This window comes from Dendrobium catenatum, unplaced genomic scaffold (genome assembly GCF_001605985.2).
Source record: "Dendrobium catenatum unplaced genomic scaffold, ASM160598v2 fragScaff_scaffold_1021, whole genome shotgun sequence".
Lineage (NCBI taxonomy): Eukaryota > Viridiplantae > Streptophyta > Magnoliopsida > Asparagales > Orchidaceae > Dendrobium > Dendrobium catenatum.
Genome location: NW_021319483.1, coordinates 2,877,072 through 2,903,492, shown reverse-complemented (window position 1 = coordinate 2,903,492; position 26,421 = coordinate 2,877,072). Strand labels below are relative to the sequence as shown.

At 35.4% G+C, this 26,421-nt stretch overlaps 1 protein-coding gene across 1 annotated transcript in view; it reads right to left on the bottom strand.

Annotated features, from left to right (window-relative positions):
• LOC110106279 (N-terminal acetyltransferase A complex auxiliary subunit NAA15) overlaps positions 1–26,421 on the bottom strand; it is a 46,220-nt gene that overhangs the window by 6,307 nt on the left and 13,492 nt on the right. The window contains exons 5-19 of the mRNA XM_020836114.2: positions 23,057–23,172; positions 21,995–22,100; positions 20,158–20,229; positions 19,777–19,892; positions 13,159–13,291; positions 11,832–11,909; positions 11,592–11,645; positions 11,417–11,487; positions 11,155–11,209; positions 10,965–11,060; positions 10,691–10,819; positions 10,528–10,610; positions 10,219–10,449; positions 259–391; positions 74–184 (exon numbers count right to left, since the gene is read on the bottom strand). Of these exons, the coding sequence (XP_020691773.1) occupies positions 74–184; positions 259–391; positions 10,219–10,449; positions 10,528–10,610; positions 10,691–10,819; positions 10,965–11,060; positions 11,155–11,209; positions 11,417–11,487; positions 11,592–11,645; positions 11,832–11,909; positions 13,159–13,291; positions 19,777–19,892; positions 20,158–20,229; positions 21,995–22,100; positions 23,057–23,172 (1,584 nt within the window). The remainder of the gene's footprint in view (positions 1–73; positions 185–258; positions 392–10,218; positions 10,450–10,527; positions 10,611–10,690; positions 10,820–10,964; positions 11,061–11,154; positions 11,210–11,416; positions 11,488–11,591; positions 11,646–11,831; positions 11,910–13,158; positions 13,292–19,776; positions 19,893–20,157; positions 20,230–21,994; positions 22,101–23,056; positions 23,173–26,421) is intronic.

Below are 26,421 nucleotides of genomic sequence, written 5' to 3'. Positions count from 1 at the left end.
TAATATCAATAGAGAAATAGCTGACCATTATTAAATAAATATAAGTGCTCCTGGAAGCAAGACAAGCAGAAACCTGCAACAGTTTCTCCCCATGTGGATCTAAATCAACTGGCTTAGCATGCTGCCTTTTTCCAGACTTGGACATACTACTAGAATTTGCTTCTTCATTTCTTTCTTCAGCCTCCTTTAGAAAAAAACGAAGAAAATTAATTAAAATTTACTTGTAAAAAAAAAGAATTAGATAGTGGCTACAATTACTTTCTTAGCACGAGCTTCTGCCTTCTTTTGCTTTTGTTTAAATTTTCTTTTTTGTGCAGGAAGCATGCCAGATATATCACCATCTTCTTCACTACTTGGTTTCAACGGAGAATCATACAATTTTATATAAGATCTGCGCTAAAAAACAAATACACATATTTCACACGTCAAAAGATAGAATTAAATTAAAAATAAAAAAATAATCGGAATATTTTATATTTTAAATGCACAGATTTTCTTACCCACAAACTTGATTAACATCACCGTATATCTTTACCTATACCAACTAATCATCAATATCATAATTTTGATCATGCCAGTCAGATATTGGGGCTCTAGCTCGAACCTTATTTGGGATTCTAGTGTTTTATTACATTCCTTATTGATTATCCTAGAGTTTCTATTTACTAAAATGCTAATCTACTGTCCTACATGTATTTCAAACTTTTTATCAAAAAATAAAAATCTCATTATTTGCATTAATAAAAAATTACACACTGATAATGCTCCAAAATTCATGCAATCTCAATTCAAACTCTCTTCTCTAATAATGGCATCATGCATCAAATCACTTACCATTATGCATCTCAACAAATGGTGTGGCTAAGTGAAACAAGCACTACCTTCTTGATGTTGTTTACATTTTGATTTTCTAAAATTTATGCAATCTCAATTTAAAACTTTCTTCCCTAACAATGGGCATTATTCATTAAATCTCCACCTATACATTTCAACAGAATATCGTGGTTGAACAAAATAATTGGCATCTTTTTGATAGAGCTTGTATCTTAATATTTGATATGAATGTTCCTTGTAGATTCTATGGTACTTGTGAGGAGAGCAATCCAATTTTAATGGCATGAAATTTCATTAATTGTGTCTCATTCCTTTTTATTAACATTTCACATTCCTTTCTTCTCATTTATAGCCAACCTTCGGCCTCAAACAAGTTGAATATTTGGTTGTCCATTGTATATACTTTTCATTTGTCGGACAAGCTCACTCCTCATGCCATTCGTTGTATATTTACCAGGTATTGTCACACAAAAAATTATATTGATATTATGATCCTATTACCCAACTATTGGATGATTTTTCTTTATCACTCTTCTAAGATTAAACCAATTGCTTGTCTGTGGGTCTTCACTCATCCAAATGATTCCATCAATCGATACAAAACTCAAATGGTTACTAAATTATTCACTTATGTGTATGAGTAAAACTACTTTAAATAAATTCTCCCCCAATAGTCAAACTTGACTCTATTTAAAATTCTTCTCTCAATGACCATCAATCAATGTTGGACTCCCCTAAAAATGGGTATGATTAATGCCTTCCTTTATGATGAACTTCAAGAGGTTGTTTACATGGAGCAAAACCTATGGTAAATTGCTCAAAGGAGAACCATGAATGTTGCTTATGGTATTGAACAAAGTTCACGGGTTTGATTTGACAAAATTTACGAAGCCCTTGTAGATAATGATCTTCACCATACACCGCAGATCATTTTATCTAAGCCCTTTATTATGAGCTGCAAAGGGGTGGATCCAGATCTGCTAGAGCTATACGAGAGCTCCCGAGATGTTCACTCGACAGGGTCGAGTTTTCTCCCACCCGGGGAGAATGATGGGGACATCGACAAGAGATTTTGACGTGTTTATCAGAGGAAACATCGGAGATCGATGGCCATGATGGAGAGCATTTACTTTTGATGCACTTTATGTACTCGTTATTTTTATATTTCAGTTTTTCCGTTTTTACCCCCATGGATAGTTTGTTTGCTTTTGTAAGTCCAAGTGGCATTCTGATCTATTTCCTTTTTGTCATGTCAAGGCCTATATATATGGCTCATTTATTTGTATTTGGATGATGATTGATTAATAAAATTCTGAGTTTTTTCTTGTCTCCCTCAAAGTTGAGTGCTTGAGAGAGGAAGGAAGGCCCAAGGCATGGGCAATCGCAATTTCTATTCCTAAATTAGATCATTCATTTAGGAAGCTTTAAACATCTTCCTAAAATCCCTCCCCCTCACTAATTTCCGCCAGCCCCCCTATGCCCATGCTGCCTCTCTCACCTCCTACACCCGCCCCTTCATTAATTCCCTAATTGAAGCTTAAATCAAGGCTCCAATTAAAGCCCCATTACTCCCAACCTTCCCTCTCAAACCCTTAATTTCAAATTCATAATTTGAAATTCCTTTAACCCAATTAAACAAGAGAAATCTGAAATTAACTTCATATTTTCCCTCCAACCTAGTCCCTAACCTTAAACCGACCACCCCACCCCCTTCTCTTTCTCTTGCTTCTCAACCCTTGGGAACCTTAGTTCTCTCATGAGTATTGAAGCCAAAAGAGGAAGAAAATATCCTCCTTCCTTCTCCTCATTAGTGTATGACCGATCCTGAGATCGACCATGGTTTTGTCTACAACACATGTGGAGTCCTCAGTTCACCTTTCTACAAACTAGATTGGAAGTACGACGACTCGGTGGAAAGCTACGTCAACCGCATCATTTACTGCCTCGCCAAGACAATTGAGATTCAACAACCCCGAGCATTGTGGCTTCTCATCGGGCGATACTCCTCCACAGTCGACGACCTTCTCTTGGATCAAAGCCGTTGGTGTTGCTACCTTCTTAGGGGTGTCGTTTAGTGTGCTGAAAGCTTCTCTCCGCTAAAACCCTAGATTGAGTGTGAGTGAGAATGGTAACTCTTGGTGAACTTTCTAGATATTAAACTTTGGATTTTAATTACGGCATATCTAGTGTTATTGTGATAATTTCTGAATTGTCTTATCGTGTTCTTATCTCTTAGTTTTGCAACTGCATGCCAAGGAAAAATCTACTAATTAAGAATTCTTATAATCTTGCCTTACGACTTATTAAACTTAAAGTAGCATGCTTCATAATGCTTTTATTAATTCCTTGCAATTCTTGGTTGGTTTCACATCAATTTAATTATAACAAAGTGATATCACTATCTTAGAGAGTAAGCTACATATCTTCTTGAAGAAACCAATCTTCTTAGTTGTCATCCAACTAATGTCTCCACTTGAACACAAACTATGATAACAAGCTAATGGATATCTCATCTCAATATCAAGGTTAGTCAATAAGTTAATTTCTTTGACTATTATCAACTTGAAATCTTACTTCTTGTTGGAATTATTAGCCAACACATGCAACATCCAAAATAAAAGTATTGAGAAGTTATTTATTTATTTAAGTATACAAGTCCTTTGAAAAAAGTGTTCTATTTACAAAGATTGAGCACTTGAATTGAATCCTTGATGCCGACATCCGACGGTGGACGATATTCACAGAAAGAGTCAAATATCGACGACCAAGATTACTCCATTTTATTTTAGTTTATTAATTGTATTTTGATTTAATTTTACAAATTTTTTCTTTTTACCCTTTTATTTAAGAGTCTTGTCTTATGTAAGCCCAAGGGGCAAAATTTAACTTTTAGTTTCTTTTGAGGCCTATATATAGAAGGGTCATTCTCTTGTATTAGAAAGGATGAATTATAAATAAAAAAAGAATTGGATCATTTGTCTTGATCTCTGTGTGAGTTCTTGAGAGGAAAAGTCCTATGGGAGGACAACCTTGTTTCCACCAATCGCAGAATGGATCTGGCTCTTGGATTGAAGTCCCTCGGGGAGGGCAACGTAATACCCACCAGCCGCAGGAACAGTTCGGGCTCGTGGTTTGTATCATTTTTATTTTATTTTTTCTTTGTTCTCCATCCTCTCATCTCTAGTCTCCACCATTCACCATCTGTTTTTGTTTTATTTCGTTTGATTTTGGTTAACTTTTCTTTTGGATCAAACATCAACCCCTCCACCTCCATAGTCGGCCGACCACCTCACCCCTAGCCTCTTCCCTCATCCACAAATTTTGAAATTTGAATTCAAAACAGCCTCTTTATTACCTTTCTAAATTAATCTATTGTTAACTTGGAAAGTTCCTAATTTGAATTCAAACATATTTGAATTTCAAATCTTTTCCAAATTAACAAATCTATTTTTGGAAGCATTCCCCTAATTCCTCTAAATCTAAAATCAATTTCAGATTTAATATCAAGTCTTATTTAATGCCTTGGGCCACATACATCGTATGTGGACATCTCTACCCCTCCTTTGGCCGCCCCCTTTTCCCTCACATATTAATTAATTCCCCTCAATTAATGCTCTCAATCAAATTCCTTTCCCTCCAAAATTTATTCTTTCCTAAATTAAGTTGTTTTAATTTTGGTAAGTTTTCGAATTCAAATTCAAACGAATTTGAAATTTCAAATTCTTTCATAAATCATTTAGTTTAATTTTGGAAAGCCTTCCTTCAATCAAGGATTGGGTAATTCAGAAATTAATTGGGAATCAATTCAAATTCCACATTCATTGAACCTGGACACCCTATCCCCTTCCCCTCTCTCTTTGGCCGACCCCTTCCCTTCCTTTTTCAATCAATTTGAAAATTCGAAATTCACATGACCCCCCCTTCGTTCTACATCAGTTTGGTACCAAAGCATGGTTGCCCGGGAGCTCTTTTCCACCCCGGGAGAATGATGCGGGCATCCGACGGTGGACGATATTCACAGGAAGAGTCAAAGATCGACGACCGAGATCACTCCGTTTTATTATAGTTTATTAATTGTATTTTGATTTAATTATGCAATTTTTCCTTTTTACCTTTTTATTTAAGAGTCTTGTCTTATGTAAGTCCAAGGGGCAAATTTATCTTTTTAGTTTCTTTTGAGGCCTATATATAGAGGCCCCTTCTCTTGTATTAGGAAGGATGGATTATTAATAAAAAAAGAATTGGAGCCTTTGTCTTGATCTCTGCGTGAGTTCTTGAGAGGAAAAGTTCTATGGGAGGACAACCTTGTTTCCTCCAGCCGCAGGATGGATCCGGGCTCGTGGATTAAAGTCCCTCGGGGAGGGCAACATAATACCCACCAACTGCAGGAAAAGTCCGGGCTCATGGTTTGTATCGTTTTTATTTTATTTTTTATTTGTTCTCCATCGTCTCATCTCTAGTCTCCACCATTCACCATCCGTTTTTGTCTTATTTCGTTTGATTTTGATTAACTTTTCTTTTGGATAAAGCATCAACCCCTCCACCTCCATAGTCGGCCGACCACCTCACCCCTAGCCTCTTCCCTCATCCACAAATTTTGAAATTTGAATTCAAAATAGCCTCTTTATTACCTTCCTAAATTAATCTATTGTTAACTTGGAAAGTTCCTAATTTGAATTCAAAGATATTTAAATTTCAAATCTTTTCTGAATTAACAAATCTATTTTAAGAAGCCTTCCCCTAATTCCTTTAAATCTGAAATCAAATTCAGATTTAATATCAAGTCTCATTTAATGCCTTAGGCCACATACATCGTATGTGGACATCTCTACCCCTCCTTTGGCCGCCCCCCTTTTCCCTCACATATTAATTAATTCCCCTCAATTAATGCTCTCAATCAAATCCCTTTCCCTCTAAAATTTACTCTTTCCTAAATTAAGTTGTTTTAACTTTGGTAAGTTTTCGAATTCAAATTCAAACGAATTTCAAATTTCAAATTCTTTCCTAAATCATTTAGCTTAATTTTGGAAAGCCTTCCATCAATCAAGGATTGGGTAAATCAGAAATTAATTGGGAATCAATTCAAATTCGACGTTCATTGAACTTGGACACCCTATCCCCTTTCGCTCTCTCTTTGGCCGACCCCTTCCCTCACTTTTTCAATTCGAAATTCACATGACCCCCCCCCCCCCTGACCCCCCCCCCTTCGTTCTACATCAGTTTGGTATCAGAGCATGGTTGCCCGGGATGCGAACTCAACGGAGTCGAGCTCTTTTCCACCCCGGGAGAATAATGCAGACATCGGACGGTGGACGATATTCACAGGAAGAGTCGAAGATCGACGACAGAGACATCTCCGTTTTATTTTAGTTTATTAATTGCATTTTGATTTAATTTTACAATTTTTCCTTTTTACCCTTTTATTTAAGAGGCTTGTCTTATGTAAGCCCAAGGGGCAAATTGTCTTTTATTTTCTTTTGAGGCTTATATATAGAGGCCCCTTATTAGGAAGGATGGATTATGAATAAAAAAAGAATTGGAGCCTTTGTCTTGATCTCTGTGTGAGTTCTTGAGAGGAAAAGTCCTATGGGAGGACAACCTTGTTTCCACCAGCCGTAGGATGGATCCGGGCTCGTGGATTGAAGTCCCTTGGTGAGCAACATAATAACCACAAGCCGCAGGAAGAGTCTGGGCTCGTGGTTTGTATCGTTTTTATTTTATTTTTTCTTTCTTCTCCGTCCTCTCATCTCTAGTCTCCACCATTCACCATCCGTTTTTGTTTTATTTCGTTTGATTTTGATTAACTTTTCGAAATTCACATGACCCCCCCCCCCCCCGTTCTACATCAATCTTTCTGTAATGATTGTTGGTTCCAACAACAACAACATCAAGCCTTTATCCCACTACATGGGGTCGGCTATATGAATCTTTTTTCTCCATTGTATTATGTTAAAAGCCCAATTTTCATTTAAATCTAATAAAAAATGTCATTTCTAATATTTTCTAACCAAGTCTTTTTAAGGCAACCTCTATCTTTCTTAACCAAATCTAATACATCCACTCTCCTAACCAGGTCATCGAAAGGCTAACATTCTATGTGACGAAACCATCTAAGGCAACTCTCTCTAATCATATCTGCCACTGGAGCTACTCCAACCTTTATTGTGTATCTTTGCTTCATTGAAGACAAAAGCACACTTCATTATAGTATATCTTTGCTTGAGGTAACCTAATAACTCCGAAAAGTAAATTAATAAACTGTTGTGGCTAGGTCCATTTCAGAGATTTAATATAGAGCTTTGCTTTTCCATCAATCAGTTATTGATACAATGTTGTGAAAATTGTTGCCAACAATCTTATTTTTCATGAACAAAACATAACGAAGTTGAATGTCATTTCATCGGAATCATGTACTTTCGAAGAAGATTATTACTCCTTATGTTTACAATTCATAATAAGTAACAAATATCTTCACCGAGACTTTGAGGCACTACTACTACAGCTCGAGGGGGATGTTTCCATATAACACATTGGTAAAACAATATTTAGGACAAATTTATATGAAGAAAACAGCTAACTTAAGAAATTATGCATTTCTTCTATCATAATTGTAGTTATTCTCTCTTATTTGTTTTCTACTATATTCATCCGATGCACCTACAAATAGGCACTTTCAATTAGTTAATAATATATCAATATTTTCCCATTAATAAATATAATTCACAAAATTTTTTCTTCACTATTTAGATTTAAGAAATTGAACAAAAATTGGTCTCTTTGCATACCTCACAAAAATATATTAGGAATTGTGATTTATCAAAGTTCCATCAATCAAATAGAAAATTGTGTGAATGCGGCAGTTTGAACCAAAAGATAAAAAATGTGTTAATTGTTGTGCAGTGTCAACTAAAATTTAGATGGCTACTATATGAAATCAAGATGTGATGCAAAATAATGTACTCAACTCTTTTTTCATGCATAATAACATTGAGAAGCAGCAAAATCCATTTGTAGAATGACATACAAACATTGAAGAAAGTATTAGAGTTAAAAATCAACATTGAATTAAAGCTAAAGCAACCAATAAAGATACTTACGAGAAACTAAAAAACATAATAAATATCCCAATCAATTATCTAAAATAAATTAACAAACAAATGAAGAATGAGTTTGATATTCATAAATCAAAATTATCCTTAACACAAGGCATTTTGTGCTATAATTCGAAACTAATAACAACAATAGTCTTTCAATGACTACAAGTTCCCTGTTCTTCTCTTTGAATAAACAATTTTATCCCTCGTTGATCATCATCATCAATGTCATTGGCCTAATGACAACTATTTTGGATAGGCACTATGAATCCTAATTCCCCATTAAATCTTACCCAGTGTTGCAAGGGATATTAAATCTGTCATGCATAACTCTTTTTTCAGAAATTGATGTCCATGTTACCTAGAGCCTGCCCCTTTCAATTCTCGACTTTTTGACATTAATTTTATTTGCATGTCCTATGGGTACATTTTTCTATCATTCATTGTATAAGTCTAAGCCACCTAATCGACCTAATTATAGTTTTATAAAACTTACCTTTCAGCCTGAATGAAATTCTCTTAGCAATGAATACTTTTGAGGCAGTTCTCCATTATTAAAAACTAGCTTGAAATGATAATATTATTAAAGCCTTAAGGGCATGAAGCTCGTAGGATCCTACGCAAGAAAAGACAAGATCATAATGCCGCATACACTTCTATGTGTGTGCCATCACTAAGGCATGCACATTGCCTTGAATAGGGATATGAGGGTTGATACTTAGAATTTGAAATATGAAGGTTTTTATGGTGAAGATTTAATATGGGATGATTTGGAAAAACACAAGAGTAAGGGGACACACGGACGCTCATTGGAAATTAAGTTGTATCAACTATAGTCGTAAAGGTTTCAAGTTTTAAAAGTGTATTTTGGATATATTTTTAAGACTTTCTATAATAACATTTTTTAAATTAGAAATGCAAAAAAAAAAAATTATTTTATACAATACTATTCAATGTTATGTTTATCACTTAATAACCCTCCCCAGACCTTGCATGTTCCATGCACAGGATGCACCCCTTTGAAATTATACTCTGCGATAGTCTTCTTCATAATCAAAACAAGTTCATTATATGAAATTATTTTTTATACTGCCTTATTTGCTCAAAAGAGTGCCAATGATGGCCCATGATGCTTCAAGCATTGAAATAACATATCGCTTTAGAGGCATTTAGTAATTTAATAATAATAATAATAACTCTATAAGTTATATCCTTATCTATATCTCCATTCTCCTATCAAAGATCCAGGATAGCTAAATCTATCACACCAATCCTTGGCATAACTTATCTTCTAGTAATAACAATCAATGATTAATATCATAAACACAAAAATCATATATCATATACATCGATCATTGTTCTATTAGTTCTAAACCCTTTATCTTCTAAAAATTTTCTTTTTCGAATTTTTCTCTTATTTTAATAGATTTCTCATAGGCAAAATGCATACAACAAGGCAACAATTAGATTTATGTCCTTGTTTATTAAATTTATACCATTTACTTGAATCCATAGTTATGTTGAAATATTAGGAAGATAACCGGATTAAACATTTTCAAAATGATGACACCATATCAAATAGATATTAAACACCAATCTATCATATCACCACCACCATCATCATCATTAGTCCAACTATTTAGTCGAACCTAGCATGACAAAACACAAAACTAATAAAAACTATCGAATCAACAATTTATCAAGCCATATAAAACAAAATTTTTAAAAAAGGAGGGGAGGCAAATATTATAAACTTGTACGCATAAGTGGAGATAGAATTTGTAGATTGCAAAATAGTATAGGAACAAAGAATGCAAACAAAGGCAGCACTAACAAGCCCTGCATGAACTATAACAAATGAAGTGTGAAAATGCAAAAATTGAAATGGGCAAAATGTAGCTGCACCTAACTAGACAAACTCAAATTTAATATCTTGGGTCCAAATCTACAATTTAAATATATTTATTTATATCTTAGAAAAAATAGAAACATCAAATGCTTTCAAAGCACATTGCCCCTAAACATACAAAATATATATCAAAGCAAAGTTCAACATCATGAAGTCTACAAGACGAGTGATACAAAAGGCACTGACACAGGAACTCCAGGCAAGTGCTAAGACTCAATCTTTAAAAGTATAAACGACAAAGTCATCTCTTAAACATTGACAAAGATAACTGTACATAAATTCAATAAATCCCAGTGCGCAAATGGCATTATACTTGCAGGAAAGCAAAAAAACTAAATAATATGGCTATTTGGGGTTGAAAACTCGGTGGAGAAACTTTACCTTATAGCGCCTGTGGCTGCACTATGGAAGTATGAGTGTGAATGCAGCTGATCTTGAAACTTCAACATTGAAACATAAGCTCGCAGTGTCATTTTTCTTAAGCAGTAAGAGTGGAAGTCAAATTGATCCTCAGTCATATCTGCATAATGTTTCTCTACTGCAAGAAACTTTTTCAAGGCCCGCCCAAGATCTCCTTGGCGAAAGTAACTTTCGCCAGAGGCGAGCTCATACCTTTCAAAATTTGTGTGAATCATGAGGAAGAATAAAAAATAGTAAGTTAACTGGCTGCAAAATCATTAGATAGCATACCACATGCACTGCATGTCATGCAGATTGTTGTGTTGATCTCCATCCTTGGTAAACAAAACAGCTGTCTTATCTGCTAGTCCAACCTTCAGTAAAAAAAATTAGTTGAACAAGGGAAAAATAAAGAAGGCACATCCATGAATCAAGACAAACAGAAAAAAATTACCTGATCTGCCTCTAGCATTCGCAAAACACATTCACTATTTAAATAACGGTCAGCTAGATCCATAGATCTAGCTTCATCAGCCAAGGCAGCTGCAGCTACCAAATCACCAGCATGCTTTAGTACTCTTCCCTATTCAGGCATGAGAAAAGTTTAAGCAATTATTTGGTATTCCTCCAAATTCATGCATAGATCTTTATCTTGATGCAGAAGGCACAACAGAGCTCTCCTATATTAGACATCAACTTCACTGAACCCTGTACAATGTAACTCATACCTTAATAGAGTAAAGATCTATCACAGTGGGGGTATGTTTGATGGCCTCATCAATTTTAACCAGAGCAAGACCATGCTGCCCCCTTCTTTCGTAATGCTGCGACATGTGCTTCCTAAGTAAGAACTCATATTTGCAAGCATAATAAAATTGACTGGAAGTGGCCACAACATAAGCTTAAAAGAAACCGAACCTGAGATAGCAAAAAGAGAATCCATAGAAGTGTTGAAGGTGGTTCCTTCCTATCCCTAAAATTCAGATAAAATTTAGAGCAAAGATCATAGAATAGAAATTCTCAACAAATTTATTATCAAAAAACTTGATAATTTCAAAAATAGAAAGTACAGGAAGTCCGGCTGGTTTGATCATAAGCATAAACTGGAACACCAGGACTCACAATTGTAAAAATTTCTATGTAAAACGAATCATACAAATTTAATAAGATGCCAAGTTACCTTCCAGGAAAACATCCAGTTGATTTTACTGCAGTTTCCAGTTCAACAAACAATTGCTCTAGGATATCTGCCTGTCATGGCGATTTGAAGCTGAAGTTACAAGACAAAATCTATGACAGTAAAGAAATAGCAGACCATAATACTTAAAAAAAAAAAAGCTTTTGCCAGAGCACACCTTTCCACAATGATCATACAGGGGACTAAGATCAGAAAACAGTGAAGGAACTCCCTGCATGAAGAACACAAAAATAAAAATGTAGCAATAGCAAGTAACTTAGCTCCATAAATATATATATATGCTTTTAAGGTAACACTAAGATGCATTATTCTCAGAAAAAAAAAAAACATGATTGAAAAACATTGCTCTAACAAAACACAAATAAATGACGAAAGGTACATAAATAAACTTTGTTACCTTAGTAAGAAGAGGTCTAACGTAGTTGTCTGCTGCATGGTGGAACTTTTCACCTTCTAAAAAATCAAGTGGAATTCTCTAAGCAAACAAAGAAAAAAAAATAGTAAACTTTGCAGCTGGAGAACAATGGCCTCTAAAACTAATGAGGTGGCAACATCTTAGACATGACAAAAACCAAAAAAAAAAAAAAAAAGACATCAAAATTTAAGCCGATCATGAAAGTAGCACAACAAAAAAATATTGGACTAGAAAAAAGAGCTGCATAAGCTTTCAACCCAAGTCCATTTCTTCTTCTAGCTTTCATGATTACGAGATTTATTGAAAAGGCAAAAAGAGTCGAATAAAAGAAAGAAAAGAGCCTGATAGCATTCTCGCCACTTACACCCACTGCCACATGGGTCCATGAGGTCCTTCCAACATATATAATGCGACCAATGAGGCCATTCCCAGCGCATACACAACACAGCGGTTTAACTGTTAACAAGTTCATCAACTTTCAATATGATTCTTACATGCAAGACTCAGAAAATTTGCTAATTTTGATTTACAAATTAATTACAGGCCACGTAATCAGCATGAGACTTGCCAAAAGTAAACGTTTGAACATTAATAACGCCATCATGCCTTTCCAAAACACAACTTCAATTTATAGTCTCTTAATAGCTCATATCTAAACTAAATTTAAGGTTAAAAGTATTCAAGTTAAATCTCTAAGAGATGATTATATTAATTTTATTTTATCAAGTCCGCATCCTTCTAATCCCTTAGATATATGATCTCACAAAAATTCTCCTTTTTGCACCATTATTGTAAGCAGTTCACATGGAACAGGTAATTCTAAACTAAGAAAACTAGAAATAAAAATTCTGGCCGAAATGTACATATTATGATAAATATGACAGGCACTGTTGCTAAAAGCTCAATGAAAAATGTGCATGAAAGCAAAGCGAAGTAAAGCAAGCACACATAAGCACTTCTCTTCACCATCAAGGAATGGGTAGATAAGAAGCACTTTCTTAAGTTGGAAAGTGCATGCTTTGCTCCAGATGGACAAAAGCCCCATTTGTTATGCCTTTGTCCTACAAACCCCTCTTATGAGCGATTTTATTTTATTTTTTTAATTTTTTTTTTTTTACATTTTGGCAGGTAGATTGATTCTATTTCATTTCATTTCATGTATTGTACACTGTTTTAATCCTATTAAGTAACAACATCAAAATGTTAGTCAAGTACAGATTGCACAAGAAACTCAAAAATGGGATATAACAAACCAGAAAGATAATAACACACCAACAAAACCTAAAGAAAACTAGCATTGAGAGTTTACCTTTGCAGCATATGACCAGCTATATTGCTCTGCAAGTGATTTATATAAAACATCTAATTGATTGATTGCCTCGGTAGCATACTGACCAATTTCAGAATACAACCCTAAGCACTTTTGTAAGCCAACAAAATACCTGAGGAGCAACGATGCAAATAAAGATTAATGCAAGCCATAGTCAGTATTCTAGGAAGTCCGGCTTATAAATAATACAAAAGTTACTTCAAAAATGAATTTGAAAATGCCTACTAAACAAAGCATACAGATTTGGCGCTTAGTTCAAAGCAACTTAAGAAATTTAAAATAATAGTCCATCTCAGGAAGGAAAAATTACAATTAAGGAAATAAATAAACGTGAATAATCCTCACACGCAAACAACAAAATTTTATGTTTCTGATGTATATGCTGTTACAACTTACACAATAGATCAAATAAAGAAATTTAGGACATGTTTAGTTGTGTTTTGTTTTGTTTTTGCTTTCATTTACAACAGAAACATGTTTGAATGCATACTTCCTGCTTTCATAATAAAGTGAGAACAACTGATGTGGTGTCAAATTTTCTAAAAGCAACCTATTTTTTTACCAAAAAAAAAACAAAAAAAACAAAACTAGATAAACATGATTCCTAACTGAAGGAATTATTTTAGGGGCTATTTGGTTGCCTGAAAAAGGAATGCAGTATAAAAGGAATACTTTGGAGTTGTTCGGATTAGTTTAAAAGGAATGCATGACTTTATTTTGTTAGGTTTGAAGTAAAGTGAATGCAATGTAAAATGTAAAAAAGTTGTGCCCGGGTGGCGGAGCAGCAACAACAGATGTCAGAGGGCGACGGTGGTGGAGGCCACGATGGAGGCAGGCGATGGGCGGCGACAGCAGCATTCGGCGGTGGTGGCGGCGAGCATCAGCTGGAGTTGAGCAGTAGCCAGTGGTAGTGGAGGTGGATGGCGACGGGGCTACGATGAGGATGAGGCGGCCGACGGCGGGGTGCTGGGGGACGGCCGACGGCCGCGTGATGGGGGGCATCAGAGGTGGTGGATGACAAGTAGCTGCAATGGGACTGTCAATGGGGTGGTGTAAAAGTAATGCATTTAATTTTCTTCCAACCAAACAAACCCTTAGAATTAAAACAACCCAATAAGCTCTTAATTTTAAACAAGTATCATAGGATAACAGAACTCTATACAAATTCTAGCCAAGATTTTATTGAATTTTATTGTTCTTAAGCAAAGTAAAATTGTCCATAAAGGCATTGTCAAAAAGTAGACTTCATCAATAAATGCATGCACACAGACAAGTGCAAACATAAAGTGAAGAATGAAAATATTCCTTTTCTTTCACAATTGGCTTTAATGCCATAACAAAGAAACCACTGGTAACAACAGAAATCTTTATTCTCGAACACTTATCATTTCCACTGAGTAGGGCTGCAAACGAACTGAGCCGAGCCGAGTATGTGAGTGTTTATGTTTGAGTTCATTTATTATCAGCTTGTCCAAGTTTGGTCCGTGTTTGATTCGAGTTTCATTGTTTGTGTTCATGTTTGATTCGTTTAAATCAATAGTGTTCATGTTTGGTTTATGTTCAGTTCGTTTAGTGCTTATCGAGCATTAAACAAATAAGCCTTAACGAGCTATAAATGAGCTCTACTTCTAAATGGTCATTAACTTAACAAACGAGATTTATCGAGCCTCTTAACAAACAATTATATCGAGCATGTTCCTGAACATATTTAGCAAATTTTTTTAAAACTAGGGCAAAATGGCGAGGGAAAAATTACGAGGGAAGGGTCCGATGTTTTCCACACTGCTTTTGTCTTTCCTATTAAGTAAAATTTAATAAATATGTAAATTTTATTTTAGTTAGCATATGTTATAGTATTTAATTACTTTAAATTTTAATATTTAACAATAATTATATTAGTATATTATAATAAATATAAAATATTTATATTATGTATATTTATTAATTTTATAATCAAATATTAATTGAGTTTTTATTGAGCTTATTCACGAGTTCTGAATCGAACACGAATCGAGCTTAATGTCAAGCTTGTTCAAAAGCTTTAAATGATGTTGTTCACGAACATAAATGAGCTGAACACATGTTCAAGCTTGTTTATTTAAGGATAGAATATTTAAAATATTATTCAAGTTTGTTTGTATAGTTAATTAAATGATCACAAACAAGCTTTAATCGAACCTAGCAGCGAGTAGCTCGTTGAACGTTTGGTTTGCTTGCAACCCTACCACTGAGAAATATTAACATACAAGAGGTAATTAACGAGATGGCACTTTCCTTCTATCCATGTTATATCATAAGTAGGAAGTAGTGCATTCACTACAGGATGGAAAGATTCACATGCAAATGCATAATGGTTTGCCGCGTGCCCAACTCGGCTTGCCGGGTGGCGGACGCCGGCCGCGTGGAGTGGTGAAACTGAATAAGCCGAAGACAAATGGAGAAGTCGAGAGAGAGAGAGAGAGAGAGAGAGAGAGAGAGAGAGAGAGAGATAAGTTTCTGCTTCTGAGGAATTAGATCGAAACAAGGCATATAAAGGATTTCAAACGTTGCTGCTTCGAAAGTATTTCACACGGCGCTGCTTCTACGGCTTCTAAGAAGGATTTCACATGTTGTTGCTTCATTAGATTAGCATGTTGAATGGATGCAGGAATGGAGTAGGATTTACCCTAAATCCTGACAAACAATAAAAATAACAACTTTAATCATTTGATAATTAAGCATGATTTAGCCTAAATTTTATAAAAGAAGGCAAAGAATGCGATGCTATCCTGCTAGGTCATGCAGAACTTTAATTGTTGAGGAAGGTGAAGAAGCTTCAGGAATCAAGATACCTCCAAAACGCTGGTTCACGCAAGAACACAACGAAGAAATCAGACGACAGACATTGTGAAAACTGAAAAGGAATAGCAAACCCTAGACAGGCTTAAGGTTCTCGGAATACCATAGAGAACAAACCAAAGAGGATAAAGTTATAGAAATATGTCGCCAATACCCGTTTCGCAACATCGCTCCCTTTCCAATTCCGAGTCAAAACGGGTCAAAACCGGGTTTCCGGGTCAACCCGAACCCGACCCGTTTCGGGTCCAGGTTGACCCTAACCTGGAATTTTCGGGTTGGGTTCGAGACGGGTTTTCGGATCGTGTCAAATATTGACACCCCTACTCCTATCTGCTCACATGGGAGGATCGGGCTTGAATATAGGTTTATTGTTTGACCCGCACAACATATTCATACGTCGTGCGTGTGCATACTACATACTCACCGAGGCCCATGTGGGGATTCTTAGTTCAATGCTTGGGGGGGGGGGGGGGTTAGAATAACCAGTTATGCAAATGACCCCTGTTGATAGGTATGCAAGGTTTTATTTTATAATTGGTAGACACCTTATGTCCGCTTGTATGCAGGTTGTGGATCCGATGGCGTGGTGTTGTACTTCTTTTATTACACATCGGCGGTGTTGTTTAGTTCATCTTGTCTTCAACAAATTGTTATATTTTCCTCAGCATTCAGCTTGCGAGAATATACTTCAACCTGCAAATGAACTATGTGATGCATCAAGGATCTCCTACTTATCGCTTGCAAATAAGCTGATTTATTTGGTTTAGCAGCCTAACACTGTAAATTTAATACTTCGTTTTATCAATGACCTGTAACTTTTTACTATTGATTTCCTTCTTTTGCTTATAGATGAATCATAGCGTTGTACTATGGATCATTTGTTGCTTTATATAGGGAGATTGTCGTCCACTAATGAATCTCCTACAGTAGTTCGTAGAGACTTGCATTTGTCGTTGTCCTTATGTATTTGTTGTGATCTTCAGTCTTTGCTTGTAGATTATATATCACTTGTGCATAACAAGTCTCCTACGATGACTCGTACGTATTTGCATTTGTTGTATATCATCCACCTCTGCTTGTAGAGGATCAATGTATTTTGCCTGACATTGAATGGTGGTTGACCGCAAGGGTTATAGCATTCACTGCCTATTCATAATCATCACCCATAGGTGTGTTACTGAGCATTAGACATATCTTCTATCATTGCCAGTAGGTGTTCGCATTCATTGCTTGCTGCATTGTGTATGCTTACAAGGGACTCGGTTGTCTTGGTTGCATGTTGCCAGCCATCACTCGTAGGTGAATTACTGTATGAATGGGGAGTCTCCTATAGTGACCCATAGGAGTTCGCATTTTGCATGGTTGTTGATTGTGTGTAATTGGACTACTATATGCATTATGAGTTTCCTACATTCACTTGTGGATGCTCCCATTCATTGTATGCCGTATTATATGTGTTTGCAAGAAGTTTCATTGTCCATAGATGAATTGGTATATTCATTTGCATAAAAATGCTGACTACCAAGTGAGCTCTATTCATTGTTGATTTCCCCACGCATATTAATTGGCAGGTTGTCATTTATCCTATGGATTATTCTTTGATATTCAATTACATGACCAGATTATTATTCGCCATTTGTATTTTGGTCATGACCATGCATTTTTCAATTTAATGTTCGGTCCCTGTTAATTTGTTCAAGTCAAGTTCCTCGTGGTTCGGTAATCTACAAGTTCAGTCTTATGTTGTTCATTTAAGTCCTATGTTCACTGAAAAATACGGCAACCTCCCAACGTATCCCTTGTTTAGGGGAAATTTGGGGAGTCTGGACCTTCCCACGATACTTAAAAAAAGTGTGTATGGTAGGTGTCGAACTACACCGCGGCCATGGTCTTCAATCCCACCACGCCAGAGAAAGGCGTGTATGGGTCTTCAAGGGTACTTGTTTGAAAGATGCAATTTTTCCCAGCAGGCACTGAGGCACGTACAAGGGTACTTAATGTTGTCCCTGCCACGCTAGAGAAAAGCATGTACATGGCATGCCCACCTCGCCGCAATCTTCATACTGGATTCCCTCCCACAACGCTAGAGAAAAGCATGTATATGTGATTTTATGGTGCACCGCGAGCACCGAAAATGGGGTTTGAGGAGTTTTGAGTTTGAGAAATCATTTATACCTTGATTGGGACCAGCGTTGACGGCGATATAAAAGCACACATCCTCTTCTTCTCACTCTTTTCCAATTTTTTTTTTTATTTTTTCTTCTCTTTTTTTTTCTCTTACTTTCTCTTTTTTTACTGGGTAACAACAACAACAACAACAATAATAATAATAATAATAGAGAGAGAATTTTTCTCTGTTAAAGGCTATTGGAATGTTGAGTGAAGGGTGCATGTTCTTGGACTTCTAAAATAGCTTATATATGAAGATTAGGGTGTGAAGAGGCTGAGAGCTGCATCTTGTTACATTGGAGTTGACTGGATGTAGGAGGAAGGGTCAGTTGAGATGGATCGGAAGTGAATGAAGTGTGGTTGTAGGACTGAAGGGATTCGACAAGTTGGGATTCACGACACAGTGAGATGGGACTCGGTGTGGACTAAACCTTCGGCTACTGGGTAGGGCTCGACTGCAGATCAATTGAGATCGGAGTAGGCTATAGTAGCGTGGAAGGAAGTGATCGAAAGTAGGGATCCTTGGCCGCAGACAGTTGGGAGTCGATTGGAATTGTCGAAATTGGTTTGGGAGGTGAAAACGGTAAGATCTTGATCGACGGGGCTTGTAGCAGCGGGATTGGAAGGTCTGCGTTTTGGATTGGTGTTTCGAACAGAGCTTGGAGGTGGGACGGCTTAACATGGGGGCCGGTCTGAGTGAAGGGTTTGTCAATTAGATCGGGGCTTCGAATCGAGCTGTGGTGCTCGGATTGGATATAAGAGGAGATCGGGGCAGTGAAGGAGGATTGGAACTTGGAAGGCTTGGTCTTGAAGGACATGGGCCAGCTTGGCTTATGGCTGAGGTCGGTTGGATCATAGGTTGGAGGTGTGCAGATGATAGGATGCGGGGGTCTTCGAGTGTGAGGAAGCTAGTGATCAAATGGGTATGGCATCGAGCTTTGGAGTTTGGCAAGAGAAGAAGCGGATTGCAAGCTGTAGGCTTGTATGCGGGAATCAAAACGAAGGGTCACTCGTCGTCATTTTAACAGCGAGGAGGGGGGACGCGATCGAGACGGGCGAATTATGGGAAGTGACGTAAACGGCACTGAACAGGTACGAGGTATGTGGGGTTTAAGCGGGATTTACGCAGGGTTTTCGGCTTTTCTGGGAGGTCAACAATAAACTACATCAACTTCCATTTGCCAGGGCACCAGGAATTGGGAAGGGTTCAGTTGCGTCAAATTGGTAGGCTTAGGTTAGGTTCTATTTGGGTACTTATAGATGGCCCACACACTATTTGAAAAGAAATCAGGGCAACATAGGGATCAGGTTGGTTTGATAAGTTCCACCAAAAACATTTACAGAACCAACTAATAGGGTTGATTCAATAGGGTGGGCGAGGAAGATAAATGAAATAAAAGATACCATCAAACAAATAGCTTAAAGGACACCCAAATTAATGAGCGCAATGACATGAATAAAAGTCAGAAACCAATTTGCTTGCTGCAATTAGTAAATAAAGATGCAAATATTATAAAGACATGTTAACGTTTGATGTAATTAAAAAGCAATAAGAAAACAACAACGACATGGTGTGCTGACAAAAATTACCTGTAGTTGTCTGGATTCATAAGAAGCAGTGACCTATATAATTTCTCTCCGTCCTCTACGCGACCAAGTTTATCTAGTATAGACACCAATTGTTCCTTGAATGCTAATTTGTCTACCTGATTAGCATTATGAGACATGCATTATCTATGAATCATAAAATGCTGGCTCAAAATTAAACTAAAATTAATAAATTGACGGATGCCATTAAATAAATTCAATGATTTTGCTGAGAATTAACATAAAGCTGTTGAAGATGGCTCAAGATGAGAAAGCACATAAAATATGCATAAAAGTGTCTATTAAATAGTATGCTAATATAAAAGTAATGCATTTAATCTTCTTTTAAACAAACATCAAGGGGGATCAGATCATCAGACATACAATTTTTGCCTCCTTCTTGTACATCTCCTCAAGTGCTCTGTCAAGCAAACCACATTCTTCCAGCAAAGATACCTGAAGAAAACATATTTAGCATTTCCAGAGGAAATATGCAAAAATCTCTTCTAGAACAAAATACCCACAACGTAAGTAAAATTTGTGAAATGTAGACATCTGTATTGTGCATACAGAATAGATCAACTTATTTTGCCACCAAAAAAGAAATACTAACACTTAAAATACTCTTGCTAATACGGGATAAGTTCCATGAAGAATAATAAGGCAAAAAATTCCAGAACAAAACAATTATGCAGAGGAACTGGAAAGACAGCCACAATCAATCTCCAGAAATTATTATTAAGAACGGATAACACATCTGTAATGGGGAAACGATTAAAGTACAACACAGCATCCATAACATCCACTGGATTTGAGAAGATGAGCACAATCTAGCAGTTTTAAAGTAATAGTTCCCACAAGAGTCTGATTTCTAAAACACTACCTCATACAAAAGGACAAGAGGATGCTTTCAAACATTTTATCAACTCGGGTGCAAGCACAACTGAGTAGATGTGATGTGCCCTAGTGTGATGGTGGCTTGGGGAAGTTGAGTCTACCACACTACTTATCACACAACATAAAATGATTTTCCAGAGAACTATTGAAGTTCAGTTCGCCCCAAGGCCTGCGAATCTTTAAAATGCATGGCTAGTAACATATGCTCTATCGCTGTAAGCTACCAGTAAAGGTACCCTTGTTGAATCACATAGGCAATACTTTAACATCCATAATGCAATCAGTTGAACATCGTGACAATAACAGTGCAAAATCCTATCCTCAGATCTTTTTCCCTGTATCTCTTCAGCTTGTGCATATCAAGGCCAACGTACTCACTTTCATGACAAGAGCAATGCATGCCTCTTTATTTTACATATGTAATACTATAAAACTATAAGCAAACGATAGTGGAGAATTCAGCTCAATACCAAATTCTCCAATGATAGGTTTTTAAATGAAATAAACACCTAAAAAGCATTAAGAACACTCTTCACATCATTCAAATGTCAATTTCATCAAATACGCAGTATTTACAAACAAATATAAATGTGTAGGTATGACTCGAATAATTAAAAAAAAAATAGAAGAAAAGGAAGAAATGAGTTTTTTGAAGAAATAAACTTTTTTTTTTCCAACAATCACAGAATCACAATCATTTGCATTAAACAAACCATCAGGCCGCTTTAAAATTTCTTTTTTCCACTCATTTAAGGTGAGTGTTGTTGCACGTAGTGTTCCTTTTTTCTACAATTTCCAACGCAGACACATTTGGTCAAACTATTCACCTTCCAATGCATTTAAAATATATTATGTTTACAATCCTTAGGAGTTCGTATTATTCTCATAATTACATGTGCAAATCACTGAATTCTATTTTCCATGGCCCTCCAGTGCCTATCCTACACCATCTCTAATAAAATCACTCGGCATTATGTGCTTCCTAGTTTTAGGACGTGTCCATCCTAACAATTTCATTACTACCACACCAAAGTAGCTAATGACATCTTTGCTGCCAAACATTTGTAGTTCACCACCAATCACACAATAATTTAAAAAACAGTAATAAAAAGGTAAAAGAACTAAGAAAGCCTGACTGCCAAGTTCTATCCCATTATCATTTTAATACAAATAGCTCTGGGTCAGAATCCAGCTTCGCAAGTATGAGCTGATGATGTTTAAGACAACAGCAATACTAGTGACATTGAAACAGATAGAATAGAACGTTACAAATTTATTACTATTAAATCATAAAACTTAAATGAGAAATCAAATTACAAATCACCTTATACAAAAGCATTTCTCCATGTTCACAGCGCTCATTTTCAGGAGGATAATCATCTTCTAGTGTCCCTTCATAGGCGTCCAAAATATCAATTGCCTTTGAACAACTAAAAGAAAAAAAAAAAAAACATTTAGTGTGAACAAAAAAACAGAATAATTTGGTGGGAACGTCCATATGAGCTAAGCAAATGATTAATATGTTAGAAGAATATTAACAAATAACAAAAGTCAGCTATTGTAACAAGTATGCAAGATAGGGGCCGCGAAGACAAACAAAGTTGCAAGTAAACCATATTAAAAGAATACAGAAGATAAAACAACCATCACACGTTATTTGAACAACAGCAATTATAATTGACAGTATTTATAATAACAAAAGCGAGTGCTAGATATTTATCTCTAAAAAACATGGTGTTCACATAAAATATGGAAAATTGCGTTTCTCAGAAAAATAGGAAATGTGAAAGAGACCAAAACATGCGCTCAAGCTCAATAATAGCAATATCATAGAACTCACCCTCATTAAACAAGAATTCCTTCAGAAGGAATGGGCTTCTTGGAAAATACTGGATAAAGACTAATACAAGCAATGAATATCATTTATATAATAGCTGGCTTATGAAATACATATCAACTCAATATGAAAATTCTCAGATAAACATAAATATATGTAACTGACTGAGCATGCACTAAAACCAAATAAATATATGTAACAACAGACTGGCTTTAGAACTCTAAATTCCTAATTAATTGCAATCAAGTATCCATTATGAACTTAATATCAAATGGAATGGGATGATACTTACTTAAAAATGTAGCACACTTTGTTACGAAAATGCAAAGAGTGGGGAAGCATGTAATTAAAGGCATGATGCCTCAGCTAAACAGCAACAAAAAGGAAAATAGGTTTAAAATGAAACATAAAAGAGGAACGGGTCAGTTCCATATGATGTCACATCCTCTGTTTTTACAGTTTAAGATTTTTTTTTTTTTTGGGGCATAGAAGCACTAAAATGAAAACAAAAAACATAACAAGAAAAATGAAAAATGTTTTACAGCATACTTGGAGTTAAGATGATGTGCAACAGCAAAACCAATCCAGTTTGTACGATGATTTGGTTTTAGTGCCAGAAGTTGCTGTCTCGTTTCAACAAATCCTGTCAGATCACGCATTTGTGCCTGACAATAAATACGAGAAAGATGTAAAAGACATGATCTTCACACTAAGAGACATTTTGACACGACAATTTTATTTTCAACAAAATATGCGCATCTAGATGAGAATTACAACAGGAATATACAAAATCTTATTACGAAGGAATACATCTACAGCTAGGAATCAGCAAATTTTGCGCAGAAAAAGTCATAAATGACTAATGTGAGCAAATGTATATGTAAAAGAACCAGAACATTTAAGACACAAAAAACTAGTATTTTTTTAAAAAAGAAGCCGAAACCACAAACCTAATTATTTAAAAGCAATACATTTGAAAGAAACAGAAAGCCTAAAACATAGAATTTCCATAAGCAAGTTGCACGCTTCTAAGCTAAATTCAATAGCAAAGTTTTGGCAAAGACTATTTCCTTCAAAATAAAAAGCTTTTGATACCTACAGAAACACTATGTGTCGGTTAGGATGCAGGATTTAGGCAGGATTAGAGCTAAATCCTGCCAAACTTTAAAAAAACACAAAGTTGAATCTCACGGTAAGTCTAAGCTCCACTTCAGGATGCTTTCCACATTTTTTTATAAATCCCGGATTTCGTAAATCCTATATTTTGGCGGATTTACGAATTTAGCTAAAGAAGCACGCAAAAGGGGAGAAATATTGTTACCTTTGTGGCAAGCTCCCATAGCAACTTCCAATACAATAGAAACAATAACGTCGTTGAAGGAGGAAAAGTTTCATAAAGCGACTCTTTCAAAACACTACTTCATGTGAAGCCGAAGTAGCAACGCGGCGAGGACAAGCAAACCCTAGACGGGCTTAGGGCTATAGGACATGGACAAAGACCCAAGTGAAGAGAGATTATGGAAATAGACAGCAATGGCAGAGAAGAATACAACCCCCTTTCTCGATTCCTATCAGCTTTTCTTACTTATGCTCTGCTTTTTTTTCTTTCATTTGCTTTGCTTTACAGATTATAGTAATAATAAAAATCAACTTAATAGATAAGAAGAATTCAATTTATTATATAACTTATATTTTTTCTTATTTATTAGTATATTAATATATAATAAATATAATTCAGTATGATTTGATTAATTTCATTATAATTATGGAATAAGCACTAATTTTATTAATATTAATTATTTTTAAAATTTTATTCCAACTAACAGACTTTAAATCCTACAATAAGTATCTAAACAGTACATCAATATTTAATGAGACTGGACCTTTATACTGCCAAACAGCTTTCAGCATTTTACACCTTCAATTTTTAGTAACTCTGGAATTACAGGATTTACACTGAATCCTATTCGAGTTAAATCCAACCTGTATGCAAACAGGCCCTCTAACTTCCCTATAAAAGTCAATCACACTAATTTTCCTAAAATATATAGATTTTACATAAAATTAGAAATAAATTTTTAGATACAATGATCAGCTTCTAAACTAGATTTTTTAGGATAAACAAATTAATAAAGTTAAAGGGCATCTATGATATCATATGATGGTATTAGGTAGAGGAAATGAACCGTTCCTTAGTAGAAACTCAAACAAACAGAATTGCATAAGCAGAAGCATATAAATCAACCAAAGAACTATGCAACCGATACTACAATTCATTTACAAGTTAATTGGGATATGATCAGTAGGGGGGTAAGTGAGCCAAGCATGCTCAAGCTCATATATTTAACAAGCCCATATATTTAATAAGCTCGAGCTCGAGCTCAGCCTGGCTTGGCTCAAAAGTTCGTTGAATAACTTAAAATAATTTTAAAAATTAATTTAAAATGACATTATATAATATATTTTAATATTTTAAACTAATTCTATATTAAAAATAAAATTCTAAAAATTTTTGAAAATTGTAATTTAAAACAAAGAAATCGAGCTCAACAATTGAGTCAAACTCGAGCTTTCCAAATGAGCTCGAGCCTATAAATTTTTTAAGAAGGCAACGTCGAGCTCAGTAAACAAGCTAAAGTTGAGCTCAAGCTTAATAAGAACTAAACAAACTTAGCTCAACTAAGCGGATACTCAACTCATTTACACCCCTAGTGAGGATGCAACAATTTGTACAAATAGTTATAACAAAAAGTAAATAATTTGAAAACTACCGCACGTTTTATATTTTATATATTTTTTCTCTTTTGAAAAAAAATCAAATAATACTCTTACAACTACCACGCTCTAGCAAATGTAGTTATAAAAAGTTATTGCTCACCATAACAAATTTTGATAATTAAATGTAACTATGGCAATGGTTAAAAGAAAAATAGCCAAAGATATGTGTCAAACGAACCCTTAATTTAAGCTTGGCAACAACAAATTTTTTGACCCAACACAAGAATAAGTCTAAACTCTCAAGGATCATAAGTGGATTCAAATCAAAAGAAGCACCTGTATACCTTTGTCTATGTTTAAGGATGATTTTGTTGTGCAATAATTTTTCCTCACCCAATTGAACTTTCCTCAATTCATTACTTCACTGCAATGCTCTATGAACTTAATGACAGCTGCTTGATTCAAATGACTAAAAACATCTTCAAGATCATAATCTAATTCTACAAAGTTCACAAACTAGAAAATTCAAATGCAAGGATTTCATATAAAAACACAGAACCATTAAACTCAACTTTCAAACCAACACAAGCTTGGCCACTTCAAAGAAATTGTTAAGGTCAATTCAAAATAAACAACGCAAGTTCAAAGAGAACCAACATTGTAGTTCAATCATCCTACATAGACTCGAGCCATGAAAGAGAATAGGGAGCCGAGGGTGAGCAAATACAAAAACAAATAAAAGGATAGAGCGAGGAGACGAAACCACATGCAAAAACTATAAAGATACATGAAGGGGAGGTCAGGAAGAGCTTATTGGCATGCAAGAGAGGGAGACTAAGTGCGGTCTCTCGAGTAAACTCGAATTGAGATAAAGTTAAACTAACCATTGCATTTAATTAAACGGATAAAACCTAGTTTTAGTTTTTAAAATGTTAAAGGAATTTTGTTAGGAGTTTGGAGTGAGGAAATCGGGAAGAGTATTGCATGAGATCAAGCCAAACAAGATTTAGGTAACAAAATTAAACGTCAATTTCAACCAAAGTATTTAAGTAAGGTATTGGAAATATATTCATTTTTTCTTTTCTTTAAATATGAAATCAATTGAGAATTTTTATTATTTCATAATTAATTAACATTAGCAATTATTTCCCATGAAATTGTGCCAGAATTTAGGAAGGCATGAGAGGAGGGAAATA